At 38.2% G+C, this 22,700-nt stretch overlaps 1 protein-coding gene across 4 annotated transcripts in view; it reads left to right on the forward strand.

The window, feature by feature from the left end:
* Positions 1-22,700, forward strand: part of CDC42BPB (CDC42 binding protein kinase beta) — a 120,118-nt gene that overhangs the window by 52,750 nt on the left and 44,668 nt on the right. For all 4 annotated transcript variants that reach the window (XM_088149796.1, XM_015889125.3, XM_007434411.4 and 1 more), the window contains exons 8-17: positions 290-538; positions 4,560-4,639; positions 6,341-6,507; positions 6,601-6,720; positions 12,495-12,628; positions 14,485-14,727; positions 15,472-15,582; positions 20,650-20,897; positions 21,038-21,143; positions 21,485-21,609. In XM_088149796.1, the coding sequence (XP_088005922.1) occupies positions 290-538; positions 4,560-4,639; positions 6,341-6,507; positions 6,601-6,720; positions 12,495-12,628; positions 14,485-14,727; positions 15,472-15,582; positions 20,650-20,897; positions 21,038-21,143; positions 21,485-21,609 (1,583 nt within the window). The remainder of the gene's footprint in view (positions 1-289; positions 539-4,559; positions 4,640-6,340; positions 6,508-6,600; positions 6,721-12,494; positions 12,629-14,484; positions 14,728-15,471; positions 15,583-20,649; positions 20,898-21,037; positions 21,144-21,484; positions 21,610-22,700) is intronic.

Raw genomic sequence — 22,700 nt, forward strand, 5'->3', positions numbered from 1 at the left:
TTTAAAATGATTAAATTCAGCAATAAAATAAGAAGTATAACACATTGAAATTAGTCTAGACTGAAATAAAAACATATTTAAGGATTTTCCCTTTGGCAAGCAACTCCAAAGATATGGAGCTAACACTAAAAAAATAGGAAGTCTAAAAACAAGGACTCTTCATGAATTTTGAAGCTCAGGAAGATTTCTGTAGTTTTCAAAAATTTGGTATGAATGTGCACATTAATTTAAAGTTATTTTGTCATAGAAAGGAAAATATTCAATTCAGATTTCCCTTCCTGTTCTTCAGGAGAGGTTCCAGTTTCCATCCCATGTTACTGATGTATCTGAAGAAGCAAAAGATTTAATCCAGCGACTTATCTGCAGTAGAGAACGCCGTCTGGGGCAGAATGGAATAGAAGATTTCAAATCACATGCATTTTTTGAAGGACTCAATTGGGATAATATCCGAAATGTAGAAGCACCTTACATTCCAGAAGTTAGCAGTCCTTCAGACACATCAAATTTTGATGTAGATGATGATATACTGAGAAACCCTGTGAGTAATTACTGTAATTTCTCTTTTTTGTTCCCTAAATCAGTAATTTTCTTGCTTCTTTGAGCTAAATCATGGAACTTCTATATGCTGCAGGGGTGTTCTGGAAGGAGTTTTAGAGTTTAAAACCTCTGTTTCTACTAGCTGTTTTGACAGGAACTAGACAGACCTGGGAACATTTTTAATGCTCCCTGATAGCATTTTAGGAAATTACCCTTTTTCTGTGTTACTAGCCTTACTCTGCTTTTACCTACACATTTTTTTGTATACATAGACAGCATGAAAAGAAATGGCTTGTCTGATTAAATTACTAGAGTAAACTTGATTTAACGGACTTCAGCTATGATGGACAAAATTTTCTTTTGCCCTTCACCCCAAAATAATATAGTCTGTTGAATGTGATGATTTGTGTAAATTATATCATTTCAGACCTGACACAAGGATGTTAATTATCTCTTATCCTGAATGGTCTACTAAATCAAAGGTGTTCTCCAATAACAATTTGGAAGCAGAGTTCAAATTTTCCTTGACTTACTATAATAAATTAATCTTAAATCTCTCTTAAGTCATCTGCTTTGTAGAATGTACAGTGGTACCTCTAGTTACGAACTTAATCCGTTCCGTGACTCTGGTTGCAACTCAAGTTGGTCTCAAGTCGAGGTAAATTTTCCCATAAGGTTCAAGGTAAATACGGTTAATCCGTTCCGCCCTCCGAATTTGGTCGCACCACGAGGCAAATTTCCCCATAAGGTTCAATGTAAATACGGCTAATCCGCCCTCCGAATTTGGTCGCACCCTGAGGTAAATTTCCCCCATAAGGTTCAATGTAAATACGGCTAAACAGTTCTGAAACATATGCATTTTATTTTTAAACCTCAAAAACCTTCCAATCGCCACAAAACACACCACAAGCCTCACCAAACGTCTCCTTGCTACTGCGATCTCGCCCACAGGAAGCTGCGACCGCGTGGCAGCAGGGAAAATGGCTGTGGATCCGGTTTGTAAGTAGAGGCAAGTTCGTAAGTAGAGGTAAATTTTTGGGGCCAGAGCTGGTTGTATCTCAAAAATTTCGTAAGTAGGGGCGTTCATAACTAGAGGTACCACTGTACTTGCTTCTAGAAGTAGCATGTATGATATTATTAAAATTAAAATATTTTTCATTTGCTATATTGATACCCAGACCTCAGAGTCCAAACATTACCAATCTGTAAATTTATATATAACCTGGGATGTTTAAAACACTGTGTACTGGGCAGGGAACTTTCCATTTTTTTCCCTGGAAGCACTAGTCCTTATTGTCCAGAAATACACTTTCTAAAACAGGAAATTGTTCATAGAAATGGGCCACAGGATGTGAATTAGGATTAAATAACTTTTTTTTAATTTGTACTTATATCTGTATTGGGGATAGTCAGAAGTCACTTTTTGTTTCATCTTTCTATTTGATCTCACTCTTTTAGTTTTTGTCTTTTCTTTTAGTTCTATCTTCTCTCTTTTCTGTATCTTCTGATATGTATTTTAATTGTACTTTTTATATATCTTAATAAAAGTTTTGACCAGGACCATCTGCATATGGTCTCGTAGGCCCTGGGCTAGAATGGCTGGAGCCCCATGTAGTATGCTTTCTGTGTTGGCTGGTTTTACCACCCTGTTTTTATTTGTTCTTTATCTTGTTTCTCCCCCCACCCAAGTTGTTATAGAGTTGGGTAGCATCTGAATCAAGTTCTTATTATTATTATTATTCCAGACTTGACTGGGCCTTGAAAGGTTCAGTGAATTCCATGAGAGCCTGGAAACCTAATATAGACCATTTCAGCAAATCCTTCAATTCATTCAAAATAAACAGTTAAACTTGAACCTTTAGGTCATTCTAAAATTCTGCTATGGTGTAACCTTTTGCCTTTTGTTTGAACATGGTTAGCCTAAAAGACATTTTGCCATGCTTTCTTGATAAGATGTCAGGAATGGAAAATGATTTTCAAAAAGATCTTAGATGGCTTTTCCAGGTATTATGAACTGATACCAATTTTTTTTTTTTTTGCAATTTATTCTGTATATCTGTGTATCTCCTCCAGTGAACTGGTAGAGTGAGCTAGTAGAATTCTGAAGTATGCTGAATATTTTCTGCCAAGTTTATTTATTTATTTATTAAACAAATTTATATAGCCGCCCGTCTTACCAAAAGTGACTCTGGGTGGTGTACAACAATCAGATAAAAACAAATATAAAACAACATAAAAATATAAGAACCACATTAATAAATATCATAAAAACCAAGATACAAGCCATAGGGGAGGGAGAATAAAAACGGCACACTCAGCAACGGAGCTGCCTAAGCAGCACTCCAGTTACCTGGGAGCCCCAGGCCTGATCACATAACCAGGGCCTTCCGGAATAGCAAAAGGGATGGCACTAATCTAATCTCGGGAGGAAGGATATTCCATAAGGTGGGCACCACAGCAGAGAAGGCACGTCTCCTGGGACCACCAAATGCAGGTCCCTGGCCAATGGTACCCGCAACATGCCTTCTCTTCAAGATCTAATGGGGCAGGCTGATATATCCGGGGAGAGGCAGTCCCTCAGATAGCCCAGTCCCATGCCATGAAGGGCTTTAAAGGTTAAAACCAGCACCTTGAATTGGACCCAGAAGCAACTGGCAGCCATTGGAGCTCACAGAGCGGAGGTGTAACATGCGCTATTCTCGGAGCACACATAACTACCTGCACTGCTGCATTCTGTACCAGCTGAAGCTTCCAGATATTGTTCAAGGGTATTAAGTTCAAGAATTAGCTATTAAAAAAAATATGATATCCATACTAAAATGTGAATCTGTACTAAATATTGTATGGAATTCTAGCACTTTGTTTTGTGTGACATGTTGATCAGCTTTGAATTTGACTTGTTCCATATTTAAAACCAACAGTTTATATTCTGAGGGCTGTTTAGCAATACATTACCTTAATGAGTAAAGCCAAATTACCTTCCTAATTGTATTGGGTCTAACAGGTAAAATTGTCAGAGTAAATGGCTTAAAAAAAAAAAGCTAAGGGCATCTGCCTATGGTGGGGATGGGTATACGTATTGAACTTTGGAAAAAATTTAATAGTTGAGTTCATGCAACTCTTACAATTAATGTCTAAACTGAATCATATTTATAAAAAAATATTGATGTAAAGGATTTTCTCTCTAAATGAAGTACTAATATCTTAATTTCTCAGATGCATTCCTGGTCGAACTACATTTCATTTTCACCTCACATTTCATTTACCAAGCCTCACTTCTAGCATGAGCATTTCATTCTTTGCTTCACAGTGGGACTGGGGTAGGTCAGAGTGAATAGAAAAAATTGGCATCAAGAGAGAAAAGGGAAAATAAAGTAACTTGGTATGTAGAAAGACCCTGATATGGGGATATTTAAAAGCAGTTTTTCTATAAATAGAAAGAACCAGCATGGTATAGTGGCTAAGATGCTGGATTCAGAGTGGGAAGACCCAGGTTCTAATCCTCCCTTAATCAAGGTGACCTTGGGCCAATCATTTCTTCTCAGTTCACATCAGCATCAGGACCTGCAACAAGCCAGCTGATAAACAAATAGCCCTTGTTTCAATCATGCACTGATAGCTTCACTGTAAGAACTAGGTGAGCACAGTGCAAAAAGAAGTGGATTCTGCATGCACGTGGGACAAATGCTGAGAACACCAACCATAATGGTCTTTCTAGAAATTGAAAAAAAAATGCAAATACATACTGTGCAATAAAAAGATACAAGGTCTGGTTATAACAACAGCCTAAATAATACTCTATTAATAAATTAAGATGGTATATGGATTAGATTTGCAAACAAATGAAATATTAGTTGGAAACTTGCTTTAAATTTTAGGATCTCACAAACCACTTTATAACTATAGTGCACATTAAAAGGCAGGTTTTAAAATGCATTTACATTCACGCCTTTTCTGTTTTGAATTAACTCGCCGCGTTTCTGGTTCATATCAGTTTTCTTCTTACATTTGTTCTGGTGCAGGAAATGATACCACCTGGTTCTCATACTGGCTTTTCTGGATTGCATTTACCTTTCGTTGGCTTTACCTACACAACAGAAAGGTAGGTTGAAAAAAAAAATTGCAGTTTAGAAAGCTCCCATAGAGCGTTTTCAGCTCTAGGCATGGTCTTTTTTTTATGATTAATTTGGATAATACTATCAGCATGTACAATGCTTTACAGAATAATATGGGAAAAAGAGGTATTTTTCTATCAAATAAAAGGGAGAGGCAGTATAGCAGGGTAAATGGGAGTCAGGGTAGTTACTTACATATGTATTACTATTTAAGCTTAGGATTCATAAAATCCAAGCTCATATAGCACATCAGCTGGTTTCTAAGGTTATAGAATATAACACAATGGTTATTCCACCATAGGACAGCATGGCTACATTAGCAAAAAGATAGTACTTTACCAGGGACAAAAATGGGGAGGGGGAAACCCAACCCACTCTTTTCTTTTTTGCGCACATGAGTTCCACTGATGTTTATTCTTGCTCTTTTTATGTAATAGCTCTATATGTATGCCATGGGACACACACACACAAAAAGCTAAGCAATACATATAAATGTTTAATAGTTCATATCAAGTGCATGTTCTGAAATGCCCCATTAATGGCTCCTAACTACAAAGAGAACCCATTATCTGTGAGCTGCAGCCTCACAGCGAGTTATACGAGTTATGTGCATCATAAATAAAACTACTACTATTATTTCTACTATTTATCTAGATTTCCAAATGACACTTGTTAGTTATTTATTCTTTATTAGTTGTTATTTATTGTTTTTTCCCACATGATACTTGTTATTATCTGTTGTGGGGTTCATCTCCTTGCACTTCGTGTAGCCTAGGGCAGTGTCCCTAGTGTGTCCACATCAAATGTTGTCCTCAAACAGTTAAGAGCTAATGACTATCTCAAGGCTACTCAGTGAGCTTCATGGATAGGTATCCTACTGAAGAATGATAGATTAGTTGTCCACATGGTTAGTTGCTTATAGATATTAAGTTTATGTTTGTCTTCATTGCTATATTAAGGGAAATGGTTGCTCTCTGACAAGCCAAAAGGAATATGAATTGGTGAAAAACATTTTTAATGTTTTTATGATAAGCTATCATAGTTGCATATGATGTTAGCAGGCTGAATATATGAACTTGAATCAGATCACTGGCCTGACTTAATCCAGTGCAGTGTTTCTCAACCTTAGCAACTTTAAGATACGTGGTCTTCAGCTTCAGAATTCCCCAACCACCATGACTGGCTGGAGAATTCTGGGAGTTGAAGTCCATATATCTTAAAGTTGCCAAGGTTGAGAAACACTGATCCAGTGCTTTGTGTTCTGTCTTTCAAAGATGTTCCAGGTTTTCTTGAGAGTTAAACCTGAGATTACGATGAAAAGTGTATGCTATACCCTCCCACATAGAAAGGCAGCCTTCTCCTGTATTTCCTGGGAAATGTTGCATGCCATACACTTAAAAAGTGAAACAGAAAATAGCAAGTGGGAGCAGTTGTACTGTATTCTTCTACTTTCAGTCCCATTGGTATAGAAGTTATTGCTGCTACTTCCTTTCCAGTAAGCCTTCCTATGTGGGGTTAGAGTGAGAAAAAGCAGATTGCTGTTTACTTTCCAGCTCACTCAGTAGGTAAATATTTCTGTTATATAAACTTAAGAACTGCTTTCTGATTCTATTGAATTTCCAACAGGAAGTTGCTGTTTAAGGTTGAACATGTTAATTAATGTGTGTACTGATGATTTTGGGTCTCAGCTGTTTCTCTGATAGAGGCTCACTAAAAAGTGTAATGCAGTCCAGTAGCATAACCAAAGATGAGGATGTTCAGCGTGACCTGGAGAATAGTTTGCAAATAGAGGCATATGAGAGGAGAATACGAAGACTGGAACAGGAGAAGCTGGAACTGAGTAGAAAGTTGCAAGGTATACCTTTTCATTGGGCTTCTGATATTCTATGTGGTGGAGTAATGTAATATGTTATCATTTCTAAACATTATGTTTTTCATTCAATTTAAGAGTCCACCCAGGCTCTTCAGTCCCTTCATGGTTCTGCTCGCCTAGCAGTGAACACAAATAGGGATAAAGAAATAAAAAAGCTAAATGAGGAAATTGAACGCTTGAAAAATAAAATAGCAGGTAAGTTTTGGCATCTATTAATAAACCCAACAATAAAGTCCTAATCTGTGCTGTGCACTGTAAAAGGTGAGACTCAGTCATTTTTCTTTGGGCTCTTTCATATGGCTATCCAGTTGGCTCATATTGTGAATTTGAGAAAAGTTACATTGAAGTACTGTTTGGGGTATTTGCACCAGCTGCCACATAAAGTAGCATTTACATTTTAAAAAACAAAAGTGTGTATGTGTATACACATACACACACACTCTCTCTCTCCATTTGTGAGAATGCAAGTAGCTTGATAAAATTTGCTTAGATCAGGGTGGGCAAGTTGTAACTCCAAGGATATCCCAGGGAAATAGCTGCCTTAAATGTTGTAGATGCTTATGGTAACCATAGCAGGCTGTTTTGAGGGGTCTTTTGGCAGAATGAATGCTTTAAGCCTCTCCAAAGCTTTTAAGGCACCAATTTTACCTCTTCAAATATGCAAAGAAGGGAAAGGATCCAAACATTTCAGCCTCGCTCATTCCAGTGAAGTCCTAATCTCACGCCCATGCCTTCTGTAGGCCCCAGTCCCAAGATGATGCCTTTTGCGACTTAATGTTTTTAAAAAATCTTTTCCATAACTGTACTACCTTTTACTTCTTTGTGATATTTACATAAAAGGAGAAGTAATGTGAGAGGCCAGTGGTTTAATATGGGCTTGCTTACATTAATGGTGCTGAGAACTCTCAATCTTAGTTCAGATTATTTAAATAAACTCCACCTTCACATCTACTATTGCTCGTTAGCTGCAGTGTTAATTAGGTATCTGTATTATTGGTCTAAACTTCCTTATTTGAGCTATATAGAAGAAGAAGAGTTTATGGCTTTTAATAAAATATGTTAGTTGGAAAAGGTGCTACCAGACAGCTCCTGGTTATTTGTGAATTTTCATTGTTTGTAGAATTAGAACTTGTCTCAGATGCATCTTGGAGCAAGGCCCACATAATAATATAACACAATAAATGCTATGTAATAGTTCATATATTACATATTTTGAGCAGGATCTACGATTGATCTGAGATTGTAAATAGGCTGCAGGTGAAGCAGTTTAGAGTAGTCCGTCCTCAAGCCATTGGAGAAAGATTAAATCAGAGGCATGTGGCTCTTGGTATTATACAAGTTGTTCTTTGCGTAATAGCAAACTAGAGTTTTATGCTATACGTATGAGTACAATATTCTGGATTTTCTGTGCTTTCTTCTACTCTGCTTATCAATCTGTCATTGTATCAAGATCAATAGTCAGAGACCTACTAATATTTTTTTCATTTTGTAAAATGCTTTTTTTTAAATGTAGATCACTTCTGTTGAAAAAGTCTTAGTTGTGAATTTTGATTAAAATCCAATTGTTAATCCTCCAGACTTTAGAAAATAATCATTTGAATTTAAGGGTCATAACTGATTTTTTTCCATAGCTACTTGCAGATGAAGTATAAATACGTATTTTTTTTCAAATAAGCTTCCTGTGAAGAGCCAGTTTGTTGTAGTGGTTAAGGTGCTGGCCTAGAAACCCAGAGACTGAATTCTAGGCCTTCCTTAGGCATGAAAGCCAGCTGGGTGACTTTGGGCCAGTCACTTTCCCTCAGTCCAACCCACCTCACAGGGCTGTTGCTGGGAAAATAGAAGGCAGGACCAAAATATATAAAAACAGGTGGGATAACAATAACAACACTCATCAATTTCCTTTTAGTTTATATTCTAGAACTTCTAGGGTTTTTTTAAGAAATAAAAACCAATTCTATAGCATATATAATATTTATTTATTTATATAGTACATTTATATATAACATATAGCATATATAACACCCATATAGGCACTTGTGTGTGTGTATGTGTGTGTGTGTATCTATCTATCTATCTATCTATCTATCTATCTATCTATCTATCTATCTATCTATCTATCTATCTAGTGGATTTTTTCTTTATAGACAAGCTGTGTACCATATTATAAACCTGAGGGCCCTAATGTGGGGGTAGCTTCATCTGTGAAGCTTCACTTTTGGCTCCTGCCAGACTCCTTCGCCCACCTGATTTTTTTTCCCCCCAGTTTAAAAAAAATGGGAAAAAAGAAGCTGGAATGCTGCAAATAAAGTCCCAACCTTAAGTATTATCTTCACTTGCTACTGCGGATTAAATATAAGCCTTCGTGAGAATAAAAATGAGAAGTAACTGTGGCCCAGTAATTCATTAGAAATTGTCTCCATCTCCTCAGGGAAGGAGAAATGTGAGAAGGAGTAGTAAGAAGAATTCTGTAGAATGATAAGGTAGAGGGAATGCCAGGCAGCATTTTGATGAATCCATGCTTTCTAACTAGTTAAGTTTCTCCCTCCCCCCAGCAGTAGCCATATTTTCAAAATGTCCCACAACCTATTTTCAAAATTCCTAAAGTATTTGTTACTCAGAAAGATTGGAGGGCCCCAGTTTCCATGGTGATTATGACAGAAAGCTATAAGACAAGATTTTATGTCGTTTTCCTCCCCTTCAGTCTTTCTTATTTTTATCTTTAAATGTTTCCAGTTCATGTTAGCATAAAAGCTTGAATATAAAGAAACTTTTGATTAAATCTCTGATGGCAGGAAGATTAAGTTGAGCTAGAGATGACGAAGGGATTGGACCTTCAAAAAGAGAGTGAAATACAATTGGCCGATAAAGGGGGAGCCAATAGAACAGGTGAATTCTTTTACCTATTTAGGAGTGGTTTTTACTGATACTGGAGCCTGGGAAAACCACTTTCGAAGGACAGCAGGGAGGGCTGAGGTCTATGCCAAAAGTTTACTTAAATTGTATAATTATAAATATCCTGGCACGCTGACCCTTATACTGAAAGTATTTAGAGCAAAAATTGTCCCAATGTTGACCTATGGCATGGAAGTGTGGGGCCTTGCAAAATCTGCTGCACTTGAACATGTCCAGACCCGTTTTTTAAGAAATATATTGGGAGTTGATAAGAACACGTCAGCCCCCACGATCAGAGCGGAAACAGGTACCCATTCTATACAGAGCCAGTCAGTAATTAAGGTCTTTTCTTATTGGCAGAGAGTCCATTTAATGGATTATGATAGGCTTCCCAAATTATGCCTGTTGGAACAAATAAGTATGGACCTCTCCATATCCTGGCTAAAACATCTTACTAAAGTTATCTCACAATATGGGCTTTCTACCCAACAGGTACTCATAAATACCTCGCAGGCAAAGGATATTTTTAAACAGCGAGCCCTGGATATCAGTGCCCAAACAGACATGGAGGAACTGGCTAAAAATGGGTCATTGGAATGGTTAGCTAAGAATAAAATTACCTTTAATTCTGAAAAATATCTGTCAGTGAGTCTAACTCAAAACCTAAGAAGGGCCTACACTAGAGCTAGATTTGAATTACTGGACTCCATGGTCAAATATGGTCATTTCCATCACGTGCCTTATGATGAGAGGCTATGTGTATGTGGGGACCCAGCCATAGAAGATATTGCCCATGTTTTGTTCGACTGTAAACTTTATGACTCACTCAGGCTTAATTATTTGTCCTCTCTGTTGGAAAGAACAGTCCATTGGGACTCCAAACACAGATTATCCTATTTTCTTTTGGGCACAAATATCTTTATTGTGAGTAGGACTGCCAGGTTTGTAGACAAGGCAGCTCAGTTGAGAGCCCGATATATAGAACAGATTGGAGTACCATGTAGGGGTGATGGTCTTATATGAATCTGGATTTATGATATTAGCGATACATTATTATTTTATAGTAGTATTATATTTAGTACTATCCCATTTTCTTATTATAATATTTTATTGTATCATGGATTTTGTGTATTAGATATTTGTTTCACCTTTGCTGATGTTTCTTATTCTTGTTTACAGGTGAAACTCGAAAAATTAGAATATTGTGCAAATGTTCATTTATGTCAGTAAGGCAACTCAAAAGGTGAAACCAGTATATGAGATAGACACATTACATGCGAAGCGAGATATGTCAAGCCTTACTTTGGTATAATTGTGATGATTATGGCGTACAGCTTATGAAAACCCCAAATTCACAATCTCAGAAAATTAGAATATTACATGACATCAATAGCACAAGGATTGGAAATAGAACAATATCGGACCTCTGCAAAGTATAAGCATGCATATGTACTCAGTACTTGGTTTGGGCCCCTTTTGCAGCAATGACTGCCGCAATGCAGCGTGGCATGGATGCTATCACCCTGTGGCACTGCTGAGGTGTTATGGAAGACCAGGATGCTTCAATAGCGGCCTTCAGCTCCGCTGCATTGTTCGGTTCCATGTCCCTCATCTTTCTCTTGGCAATGCCCCATAGATTCTCTATGGGGTTCAGATCAGGCGAGTTTGCTGGCCAATCAAGCACAGTAATCCCATGGCCATTGAACCAGGTTTTGGTACTTTTGCCAGTGTGGGCAGGTGCCAAGTCCTGCTGGAAAATGAAGTCAGCATCCCCATAAAGCTCATCTGCGGAAGGAAGCATGAAGTGCTCCAAAACCTCCTGGTAGATGGCTGCGTTGACCCTGGACTTAATGAAGCACAGTGGACCAACACCAGCAGATGACATCGCTCCCCAGTTCAACACAGACTGTGGAAACTTCACACTGGACTTCAAGCATTGTGCATTGTGTGCCTCTCCATTCTTCCTCCAGACTCTGGGTCCTTGGTTCCCAAATGAGATGCAAAAGTTGCTCTCATCAGAAAAGAGGACTTTGGACCACTGGGCAACAGACCAGTTCTTTTTTTCTGTAGCCCAGGTAAGATGCTTCTGACGTTGTTTGTTGTTCAGGAGCGGCTTGACAAGAGGAATACGACATTTGAAGCCCATGTCCAGGATCCGTCTGTGTGTGGTGGCTTTTGATGCACTAACTCCAGCCTCAGTCCACTCCTTGTGAAAGTCCCCAACACTTTTGAATGGCCTTTTCTTGACAATCCTCTCCAGGCTGCGGTCATCCCTGCTGCTTGTGCACCTTTTCTACCACACTTTTCCCTTCCACATAACCTTCTATTGATGTGCTTTGATACAGCACTTTGGGAACATCCAACTTCTTTTGCAGTTACCTTTTGGGGCTTTCCCTCCTTATGGAGGGTGTCAATGATGGTTTTCTGCACAACTGTCAGGTCAGCAGTCTTTCCCATGCTTGTGATTCCTACTGAACCAGCCTGAGAGACCATTTAAAGGCTCAGGAACCCTTTGCAGGTGTTATGGATTCATTAGCTGATTAGAGTGGGACACTTTGAGCCTAGAATATTGAACCTTTTCACACTATTCTAATTTTCTGAGATTGTGAATTTGGGGTTTTCATAAGCTGTACGCCATAATCATCACAATTATACCAAAGTAAGGCTTGACATATCTCGCTTTGCATGTAATGCGTCTATCTTATATATTGGTTTCACCTTTTGAGTTGCCTTACTGACATAAATGAACATTTGCACAATATTCTAATTTTTCGAGTTTCACCTGTATATGGTTGTAAGACTAATCAATAAAGTTGAAAGAAAGGATTGCTTAGCTTAATTCCTTGTTGCTTCCTGTAACATCTGTACCATGCATTGGCCTGGGATTATTTCCTTCCTCTTCCTTGTCAAACATATTCCATATAGTTCAATAGGAAGTCAAAGAGTGGTGGTAATGGGATTTTACCAGTGTGTGTTATAACAGGGAAGAACTGTCCGATTTCAATTGTTCACCTTAACTGAAAGAAAAGTGCAATTGTTTCTCTATCATCTGTGAAAAGAAACTTCCCTGTTCATAGATTCAAATAGGTTAGAACGGCAGCTTGAAGATGCAGTGACATTGCGACAGGAACATGAAGATTCCACCCACAAGTTAAAAGGCCTTGAAAAGCAATGCAGGATACTAAGGCAGGAGAAGGAAGATCTTCATAAGGTACTGATTGTAGAAAATGCTTCATTGAAGTGAGATATGTGTTGCTGGGAAATAGAGGTGTAAAACAGCTGGCCTGGCCACCCAAGCAACATAAGTTTAAGAATGGTTATTACTAAAATATGTTGCTTGTCTCACTCATACCATCTACTTTTCCTCCAGAGCATGGGATTAATATATTTCATCATTATAGGAAGTCTGTAAAATAGACATGTCAGTATTCTTCAGGATAATTTAAGTCAGCAACCTTCATGGCTGAATAAAGAGTAATCAGGATCCAGGCCTTACTAATCTAGACTTCTTTAGCTGCTCCATCATATTTACTTAATAATGCACCAACTATTGGAGTGAGGTGCAAGGTTTATTTAAAGTGTGTTTTTTTATGTATATATTATAATACCACCACCACCATAAGGAATTTGTCATTACATAAGATGATATACTGTATCCTGCTGTTGCCAATAGGACATTTTATGCTATAGTGTCATAACCATAAATATAGTTTCTTATCCATGAACAACAGCTGCCACATTTCATTAACTTTCTGTTACTTCCTCTGCTGCTTTCTTCCCCACATAAAAGCCAAGTTAGTTACATTTCAATTGTGGATTAAACTGAATGTATATCTTGTATATATTTTTGCATAAGCAAAACTTGTACTACATAATTAATGTAGTGGTATACAAAATGTTTTGAATTCAAAATTTTATTCTGACCTAACCAGACCTGTCACTTCAAGCTCAGAACATTTCTGCTAATACCAGAACAGTGTCTAAATGCTTTGGGTGAGGCTGAAACAGCCTGTTTCAGATTCTAAATGGGATGTATGGGGTTCAGAATGGGATGTTTCAGGCTCAAAATATTTGACACACCACTAATTGTAGTGTTTGCATGGGATACCACTTGGGAATTCCATTGCTATAGGCTGGACTTGGAAGTCAAAAACACATCCTAGATGGAGGAAGTGGCAAACCATTTCCTTAACTAAGATAAAAAAACTGCACAGATGCAATCACAGAGTCACGCTTGTTGCCCAAAGTCACAAATAGTTGCCTATCCCTGAACTAGAGGAATCTCACGAAGGCCGAGAGTCTAACTAAAAAGCCATGTATGTAACTACCCTAAGATATTCCCTGTTTTTAATCCCAGTGAGAAAGGGGGAGCTGCTAAACAGCTATTCAACTCCTGTGTAATCTCTAGAGAATGGATGATCACCAACAGTAAAGTCTTTACTTTTTTCTTATCCCATGGCTCATGGGAACAATTGTCCTTTTGCCAGGAATTGCAGCAAAACCTTGCAATTTATGATCTTTTTCTGCTTCTGGGAAGAAAAGGATCCACACCAAATCCAAGTGGAGAGTGAAAGCAGCAACCACAGAAGAATAAAACAGTCTATACTGTTTTTTTTTTCTTTGAAGATGGAGGAGAAAAAGAAGAGAAGGAAATAGAACAAAGAATGAAAGATGTGAGAATGGAGGAAAGATAAGGAAGAGAGAATTAATCAAATGATGCTAGGGTACAGTGTATAAACGGGATGAGTAGAAGATAGGAGAAGAAAGGGGAAACAGATTTAAAAAGGATGGAAATAAAAAAGGAAGAAGAAAAATTAAAAATAAGTATATAATATATTGGGTATATCAAACTGGTGATGTACTAAAAGCCAGTATGAACATTCTATCAAAATGTTGTTAATACACTGAGGATAGGAGGGAGAGGCAAAGTCACACCCCCAAAATTGCCAGGGTATAATTGTAGTATGCTTCTGTACACTTTGCTAGGGTGCTATTTGATGTTAACTTAATGTAACTTAGAGCTCAGAGTATAGCTTTTAAACTGGTTTGGGCTTTTCCTTTCACTAGCAACTCCTTGAGGCATCTGAAAGATTAAAGACACAATCCAAAGAATTAAAGGATGCTCATCAACAAAGAAAGCTAGCAATGCAGGAGTTCTCGGAGCTGAACGAAAGGATGGCAGACTTGCGTTCTCACAAGCAGAAACTCTCTCGACAACTCCGTGACAAAGAGGAAGAAGTGGAAGTCATCATGCAGAAAACGGACTCTGTGAGACAAGAAATGCGTAAATTGGAAAAAGCAAGGAAAGAGGTAGCTCAGCGGGGTGTTTGAGGATCATGGATTTTAACTGCTACTGATACTTGGAAAAGTTAGTGTGACTTGGTTTGCAGATATATCCAACTGTTTAATTTTTTTTGTGAAGTTCTTTTCAAAACTTCTACTTTGGAAGGTTATATGGAAAAATGAAAATGTGAAGTAGCTGCTGTATGGGTGCAGTCCATTGTAATGTCTATATTCATAGCAGTGTTTTCTGAATTACAGTTTTACTGTTAACCTCCCTCATCCCACCCCACCTCACATCTCTGTAATGGGGAATAAGGCACTTTTATTGTTAGAATTTCTATTTAGTCATAAAGATACCATAGTTTTCCATTCTTTATCTGATATTTTCTACATATCTCAAACCATTTCTTTATTTTCAAAACATAAGAATAGAATCTGCCTCTTATTTGTGGCATAAATTGGCTATAAAAATACTCTAACCTAGATTTCAGTGAAATGGTTAGGACATGGTAGAAACCACAAAAATGAAAATAAGACATGACAGAGCATATTTTTTGAAGTTCCAGAAATAAATTATGAGGATATCTGATTATACTGATCTGTTTTTACACTCTATTCTCTTTTTTCTGTAAGTCTTGCTGTTTGTTTTTTATTTGGACTTCATCCTATTTTGAGTATTTTGTATAGCAGCTAGTTCCTCTTGATGTTTGAGAATTAATAATGGCTAAGCTCAAGTCGTTTCTATAATTAGACCTATTTTTCTTTTTATAGCTAGAAACACAACTTGATGATGCACTAGCAGAAGTATCAAAAGAGCGCAAACTTAGAGAATATAGTGAGAAAGCAGCTAAGCAGCTGGAAAACGAACTGGAAACACTAAAGGTGACAATATGTTATAAATGACCAAGCCATCTGAAAGTTACTTAGAAGTGTGGGTGTTTAATATATTCTTGTTTTACAGTTGCAAACCATCCATATTCTAAAATTCAGCTTGTCAGAAAGTTCAATATGATTACTATTCATGAGTTTATATTCATATTGAAACACTCTAAAACTGAATTTGCATCATATGTGTTTCATTTGTAGTCAGTTGCATATATTAGGCATTCCAAAATATTAGGATAGGTGGTAATACTCCCAGTCTCAAAGTGGAAAATTGTTCTTATGGGAGTGTATTTAAAAAAAAAACAAAAAAAACTCATGTCTTATATACTTGACAAGTTACCTACATTTTATTTATTTATTTATTTCAATTTCAACTCATCATGTGACATCTTAACAAAAAGCTAACAACAGCAAACTGTTAACCAAAGAAATAAAACTGTATTGTTCCACAGGAATTTGTACATTAAAATGGGTCAACATGGCCTCATGGCCCAGTCCCTGGGAGAACAGCCTGGTCTTCAAGTCTTTCAAAAGTCAGTTGAGATGATCCAGATCTTTCAGGGAATGCTCTTCCATAGAGGGTAGGCATGGTGACAGAGAAGGCACAGCTCCTGGGTCCCATAAAATGAGGCTGCTTTAAGTAGGACCCAGAGCATACCAATCCTATCAGATCTTAACAGATGGGAACAGGTAATTGGAGACAGGTGGTCTAAAGAATAGCTAGTCCCAAGTCATGATCGGTTTTATAGGTGATCACCAGCATCTTGAATTATACTTAGAAGCACACCAGTAACTGATAGCTGATCCACCCATAACTACTCATGCCAGTGTATTCTGGAACATCTGTAGCTTCTAAGTAGTCTTCAAGAACAGCCACATATGAAAGTCATTGCAGAAATCCAGAGAAGAGGTGACCAAGGTGTGAGCAACTGTGAGTAAGCCTCCTGATCCTGGGATTGATGTAACTGGCATACATGATGGATTTATGCAAAGGACCTCCTAACCACAGCTACCATTTGCTCTTCGAGCAGAAGCCAGGAATCAAGGAGGGGCTCAAATTGTTCACTGATTCTGTCTGGGGCAGTGCAACCTCATCCAGAAGCAACACTGGAAGGTTTTCATATCCAAGTAGCCCAAAATCCATAGCTGTGTAACCTTGCTAGGCTTGAACTAAGCCTGTTTCTCCCCATCCAGCCTCCAGACACTGAAATAGAAACTTGATGGTATTGCTTGGCTGGCTTAGAGTTGAGATGTATAACTGGGTGTCATCAGTGTACTGATGATACGTAAACCCAAACCAACATTAACTTCACCCAGCATCTTCATGTAGATATTAAATAGGAGTGAGGAGAGAATTGAGCCTTGAGACAGCCAACAAAGCTAGGGCCTGTTGGCTTTCCACCAGCATCAACTGGAACCAGTTTTGAAGGAGGAAGAGAACCATTACAACACCCTGCTCTCCTCTCCCAACCCTCGGTGCAAGTCCAGAAGGATCCCATGATAGATGATATCAAAGTCCATCCTGATCCTGCCACAGATCAACTCCGTGATCAGTGCTGTCCCAGTACTATGCCCAGGCCTGAAATCTGACTGGAAGGGGTCCAGATAATCTACTTCTTCCAGGTCCCTCTGAAGCTGCAGGCCAATCACCTTCTCTTCCCCCAAAAGGGGTGGGTTGGTGGAGACAGGTCAGATATTATGTAGCACCATTGGGTCCAGGGGTGATTTCTTGAAGAGGGGACAGATGGACTACTGCCTCCTTAAGTGCAAGTAGAAACACCTTTTCACTCAAAGATGAATGCACCATCATTTGGACCTAACCACACATAGTCTCTTGGGTGGCCTTAAGCAGCAAGGAGGGACATGGATCTATACAGGTGGCCATGCTTATGGCCCCCAAGGAACAACATGTCAAAACTTGTCATGTAGCTTATGGGGTTTCCTTGGGAGGTTTAAAACAGAATAGATAAAATCCCATAAACTACATGATAAGCATGTAGTTTACATGCATGTAATGCTGCATGGAGGCTGTTGCTATAGGAAAAAATAATAAGGTAGTTATATGACAGCTGATTTCATGTGCTTCAGCCCAGAACAATCCTCTTAGCCCAACCAAGATTTTATTGTAATTTCTTTATAGGTTTTATTTATTTTATTTATCTTTTTTCTTCATAGGTTCCCCCTGAACCAGAATTAATATAATTATTCTATATTAGTTAATTATATTTCTTCTTTATACTTATTGTTTCATACAAGCTAAAGCGTTCAGGACTGATGACAATACATCCATTAAAAACATTCTGGAAGATGGTTTTAAATATATATACAGTGGGGCAAAAAAGTATTTAGTCAGCCACCAATTGTGCAAGTTCTCCCACTTAAAAAGATGAGAGAGGCCTGTAATTTTCATCATAGGTATACCTCAACTATGAGAGACAAAATGGGGGGGAAAATCCAGAAAATCACATTGTCTGATTTTTAAAGAATTTATTTGCAAATCATGGTGGAAAATAAGTATTTGGTCACCTACAAACAAGCAAGATGTCTGGCTCTCACAGACCTGTAACTACTTCTTTAAGAGGCTCCTCTGTCCTCCACTCGTTACCTGTAGTAATGGCACCTGTTTGACCTTGTTATCAGTACAAAAGACACCTGTCCACAACCTCAAACAGTCACACTCCAAACTCAACTATGGCCAAGACCAAAGAGCTGTCAAAGGACACCAGAAACAAAATTGTAGACCTGCACCAGGCTGGGAAGACTGAATCTGCAATAGGCAAGCAGCTTGGTGTGAAGAAATCAACTGTGGGAACAATAATTAGAAAATGGAAGACATACAAGACCACTGATAATCTCCCTCGATCTGGGGCTCCATGCAAGATCTCACCCCGTGGGGTCAAAATGATCACAAGAACGGTGAGCAAAAATCCCAGAACCATACGGGGGGACCTAGTGAATGACCTGCAGAGAGCTGGGACCAAAGTAACAAAGGGTACCATCAGTAACACACTATGCCGCCAGGGACTCAAATCTGCAGTGCCAGACGTGTCCCCCTGCTTAAGCCAGTACATGTCCGGGCCTGTCTGAAGTTTGCTAGAGAGCAGTTGGATGATCCAGAAGAGGATTGGGAGAATGTCATATGGTCAGATGAAACCAAAGTAGAACGTTTTGGTCTAAACTCAACTCGTTGTGTTTGGAGGAGAGAGAATGCTGAGTTGCATCCAAAGAACACCATACCTACTGTGAAGCATGGGGGTGGAAACATCATGCTTTGGGGCTGTTTTTCTGCAAAGGGACCAGGACGACTGATGCGTGAAAAGGAAAGAATGAATGGGGCTATGTATCGTGAGATTTTGAGTGAACACCTCCTTCCATCAGCAAGGGCATTGAAGATGAAATGTGGCTGGGTCTTTCAGCATGACAATGATCCCAAACACACCGCCCGGGCAACGAAGGAGTGGCTTCGTAAGAAGCATTTCAAGGTCCTGGAGTGGCCTAGCCAGTCTCCAGATCTCAACCCCATGGAAAACCTTTGGAGGGAGTTGAAAGTCCGTGTTGCCCAGCGACAGCCCCAAAACATCACTGCTCTAGAGGAGATCTGCATGGAAGAATGGGCCAAAATACCAGCAATAGTGTGTGAAAACCTTGTGAAGACTTACAGAAAACGTTTGACCTCTGTCATTGCCAACAAAGGATATATAACAAAATAATGAGATGAACTTTTGATATTGACCAAATACTTATTTTCCACCATGATTTGCAAATAAATTCTTTAAAAATCAGACAATGTGATTTTCTGGATTTTCCCCCCATTTTGTCTCTCATAGTTGAGGTATACCTATGATGAAAATTACAGGCCTCTCTCATCTTTTTAAGTGGGAGAACTTGCACAATTGGTGGCTGACTAAATACTTTTTTGCCCCACTGTATGTATGTATGTGTGTGTGTGTGTGTGTGTGTGTGTGTATGTATGTGTATGTATGTATGTGTGTATATATATATATATAGGTTGTGATACTTGGAAGTTGTTGGGATAAAGAATATTTAAAAACAATTGTCAAGAATTATATTCCTGAAGCTCAAATGATGTATGTGTCTCTGGTCTCTTTCACTTTGAAATGCAAATAGAGTGGTACCTCGGGTCACGAACTTAATTCGTTCCGCAACTCTGGTCACGACCCGAATTGGTCGCGACCTGAATCAAATTTTCCCATAAGGTTCAATGCAAATACAGTTAATCCGTTCTGACCCCTCCGAATTTGGTCGCCAACCAATTTTGGTCGGATCCCGAATCAAATTTTCCCATAAGGTTCAATGTAATTGCGGTTAATCTGTTCTGAACCATATGTATTTTTTTAAAAAAACCACAAGTACAGTGCAGTACGAAGAGAGAGAACGCTAACCTTGCTCGAGGCAACTTCTGGCATGGAGGACAGGAAGGCGGGTGGGGAGGCGGTTATTGCTTGGAGGGAGAGTCCCCCTCCCTACAGGAAGCCACGACCACGTGTCACGGCAGGGAAAATGGCCGCGGATCCTGTTTGTCACCAGATGAGGAGTTCGCAGACAGAAGCAAATTTTTGTGAGCGGTGCTGTTCGTGACCCGAATTGGTTGTGAACAGAAGCGTTCGTGACCCGAGGTACCACTGTACTAGGTGTTTATATGTTTTCCATCATTCTTATGAAAAGTCCATATGATGATAATAAGATGACTGGGCTAAAATACTTCTCCATGACATGCTGATATTCCACACAGCACTGGAAACTTGTCATCTTTTTCCTTTTATAAGACCTTGGTCATTCTATTCTTCTCTGTTATGTTTTCTCACCTTGGCAAAAGTAAATAGCAGGTCTTTTTGCAGAACATCTACCTTTCTTGTGGCTTAGAACTCTGGGAATTCCAAATTCTTGTTGCTTCAGCTGATATGTTTGAATCCTGATTTGATTCTTGATTCATTCAAATGTACTTTTTTGTACATTTTGTACATCTTTACTTTTGATATTAGGGAGATAACATTTTAAGGGTTTTTTTCCCCCTCTTTCTTAACAATTTCTGCTCTTTTGCAGGTAAAGCAGGGCGGGCGGGCTGCAGGAATGGCCATGCAGGAACATCAGCAGGAGTTGGCCAAAGTGAACTCAGAGCTTCAGAATAAAATCTCGTTTTATGAAGAAGAGTTGGTCAGGCGAGAAGCTTCCCATGTCTTGGAAGTAAAAAATGTGAAAAAGGAGGCACATGATTTAGAAAGCCACCAGCTTGCACTTCAGAAAGAAATCATGATATTAAAAGATAAACTCGATAAGGCAAAAAGAGAGAAGTAAGTTCTGTGTACAATTATGTTTTGAAAGCTTATTTTTTAAAATTGTGCAAAAAGTATGTGGAATCCAAAAGCAAAGTAAAAGAAAAGGTGGTAGCAGTTTTTGAAATGGTATTTATGGGGTCTTATTTCATTTCTAGGCACAGTGAGATGGAAGAAGCTGTGGGAACTCTAAAAGAGAAATATGAACGAGAGAGAACTATGCTGTTTGAAGATAACAAGAAATTAACAACTGAAAATGAAAAGGTAATTGAGATTATACAGAATTATTTTTTAACCTCAAATAGTGTGTAAATTCAGATCTTTTTCAGCTCTCCTCCTCCCCAAAAATCAGGAAAGTATAAAAATATTTCTGAACTTATTTTTGTGTGTGTGAATATTCCTATACCAAGAAGAACCTTAACTAATAATTTGGCTTATTCTTTTTCTGAAATATCACATATATGTACTTTGTCTGGTACAGGATTTTCCCTGTTTGGGACACAGTCTGACATGTTGCAAGCAGTTTGCATTTTGTTTGAATGGGCTATATGTTGCATTAAATTACACTTGTGAAAACTATTAATTAATACATTTTGTTGTCACAGCTTTGTTCCTTTGTCGATAAACTGACATCACAAAACAGGCAGTTAGAGGATGAGCTTCAGGATTTGGCAGGAAAAAAGGAATCTGTGGCTCATTGGGAAGCTCAGATTGCAGAAATCATTCAGTGGTATGTACCCTTCAGGGATCCATTAAAAAAATTACACTGGAGCCTTCTCAACAGAAGCAAACCTTGAAGAGAATTGAAATGTATCATTTTGCGGATGTGATAAACTTTGTAAATTACACATAGCAGCAAATGTTGATAGGTTAGAATATTGTCTTCTCTTTTTTCTTACTGTTAGAAGCAATTTATTGATTCCATATAACCAATTTCATTACAATGAGAGTAACTAAATCTTAGTGTTAATTAGTACCAAAATACTAACTGAAAAGTTTTCACAATAGTTGTCCTTCATTTTGCTATTTCAGTATTTTTATAATAAAGAATCTGAGAGCTCTGGTACCAGATAAGTAAGATGAAGCAGTGTTGAACTTTCAAATATTTTCTTAAATTACATTATGATATAGGCATCCCTTTCCAAAAGGGATTCATTAATCCTCCCACAATAACATTTTTTATAAACTTAATAGTCAGTCTGAGAGGAAAAAATATTACATTCTTCTGTGATCCGTAATGAGGAAGATTTGTCTGATGGGAATAAAACCTTCTCTTGATTGAGAGACAAGGTTCTAAAGAGAAATATCCATGGAGGAAGTTTTCTCTGAGCTTCCAGGCTAGCTTACATGGTACAAAATAGTCTTGACTTGTCTCTCTCATATTCCTGAACATTATGATTGAACTGATTGGTTTAAGTAATGTTTTGCTTTTGTTGTGTTTCATTTTAATTTTATGGAGGAACTTTAAAAAGAGAGAGAGAATCTTGCTTTGAAGGCCTCACTGGGCAGAAAAAAGATTTATAAGGGATTTTATTTCTAGAGCCACAGTTTTGAATTGAGACCTCCCCACCCTGAAAGCATGAGGAAAACTTCAAAGATGAGCTCAGAATTTTTTTCTATTCCTAGCCAATAGTATTGGTAAAATATTGAATATTGGTACAATATAAATGTTTCCACTGCAGAGGAAACACTTTATAAGTGAAATAAAGTTGAAAACTGATGTGTTGATCCCATACAGCAAAACTATAAACATAGAAAAGGCTGCAGAATTGGCAAAAATTGTCTAACAAATGGGTAGAGAAAACATCCTGTCTCTACCTA

The sequence above is a fragment of the Python bivittatus genome, unplaced genomic scaffold (genome assembly GCF_059951505.1).
Source record: "Python bivittatus isolate LINGU-HERP-01145 unplaced genomic scaffold, Pbiv_v1 ctg000580_np1212, whole genome shotgun sequence".
In the NCBI taxonomy this organism is placed as follows: Eukaryota; Metazoa; Chordata; class Lepidosauria; order Squamata; family Pythonidae; genus Python; species Python bivittatus.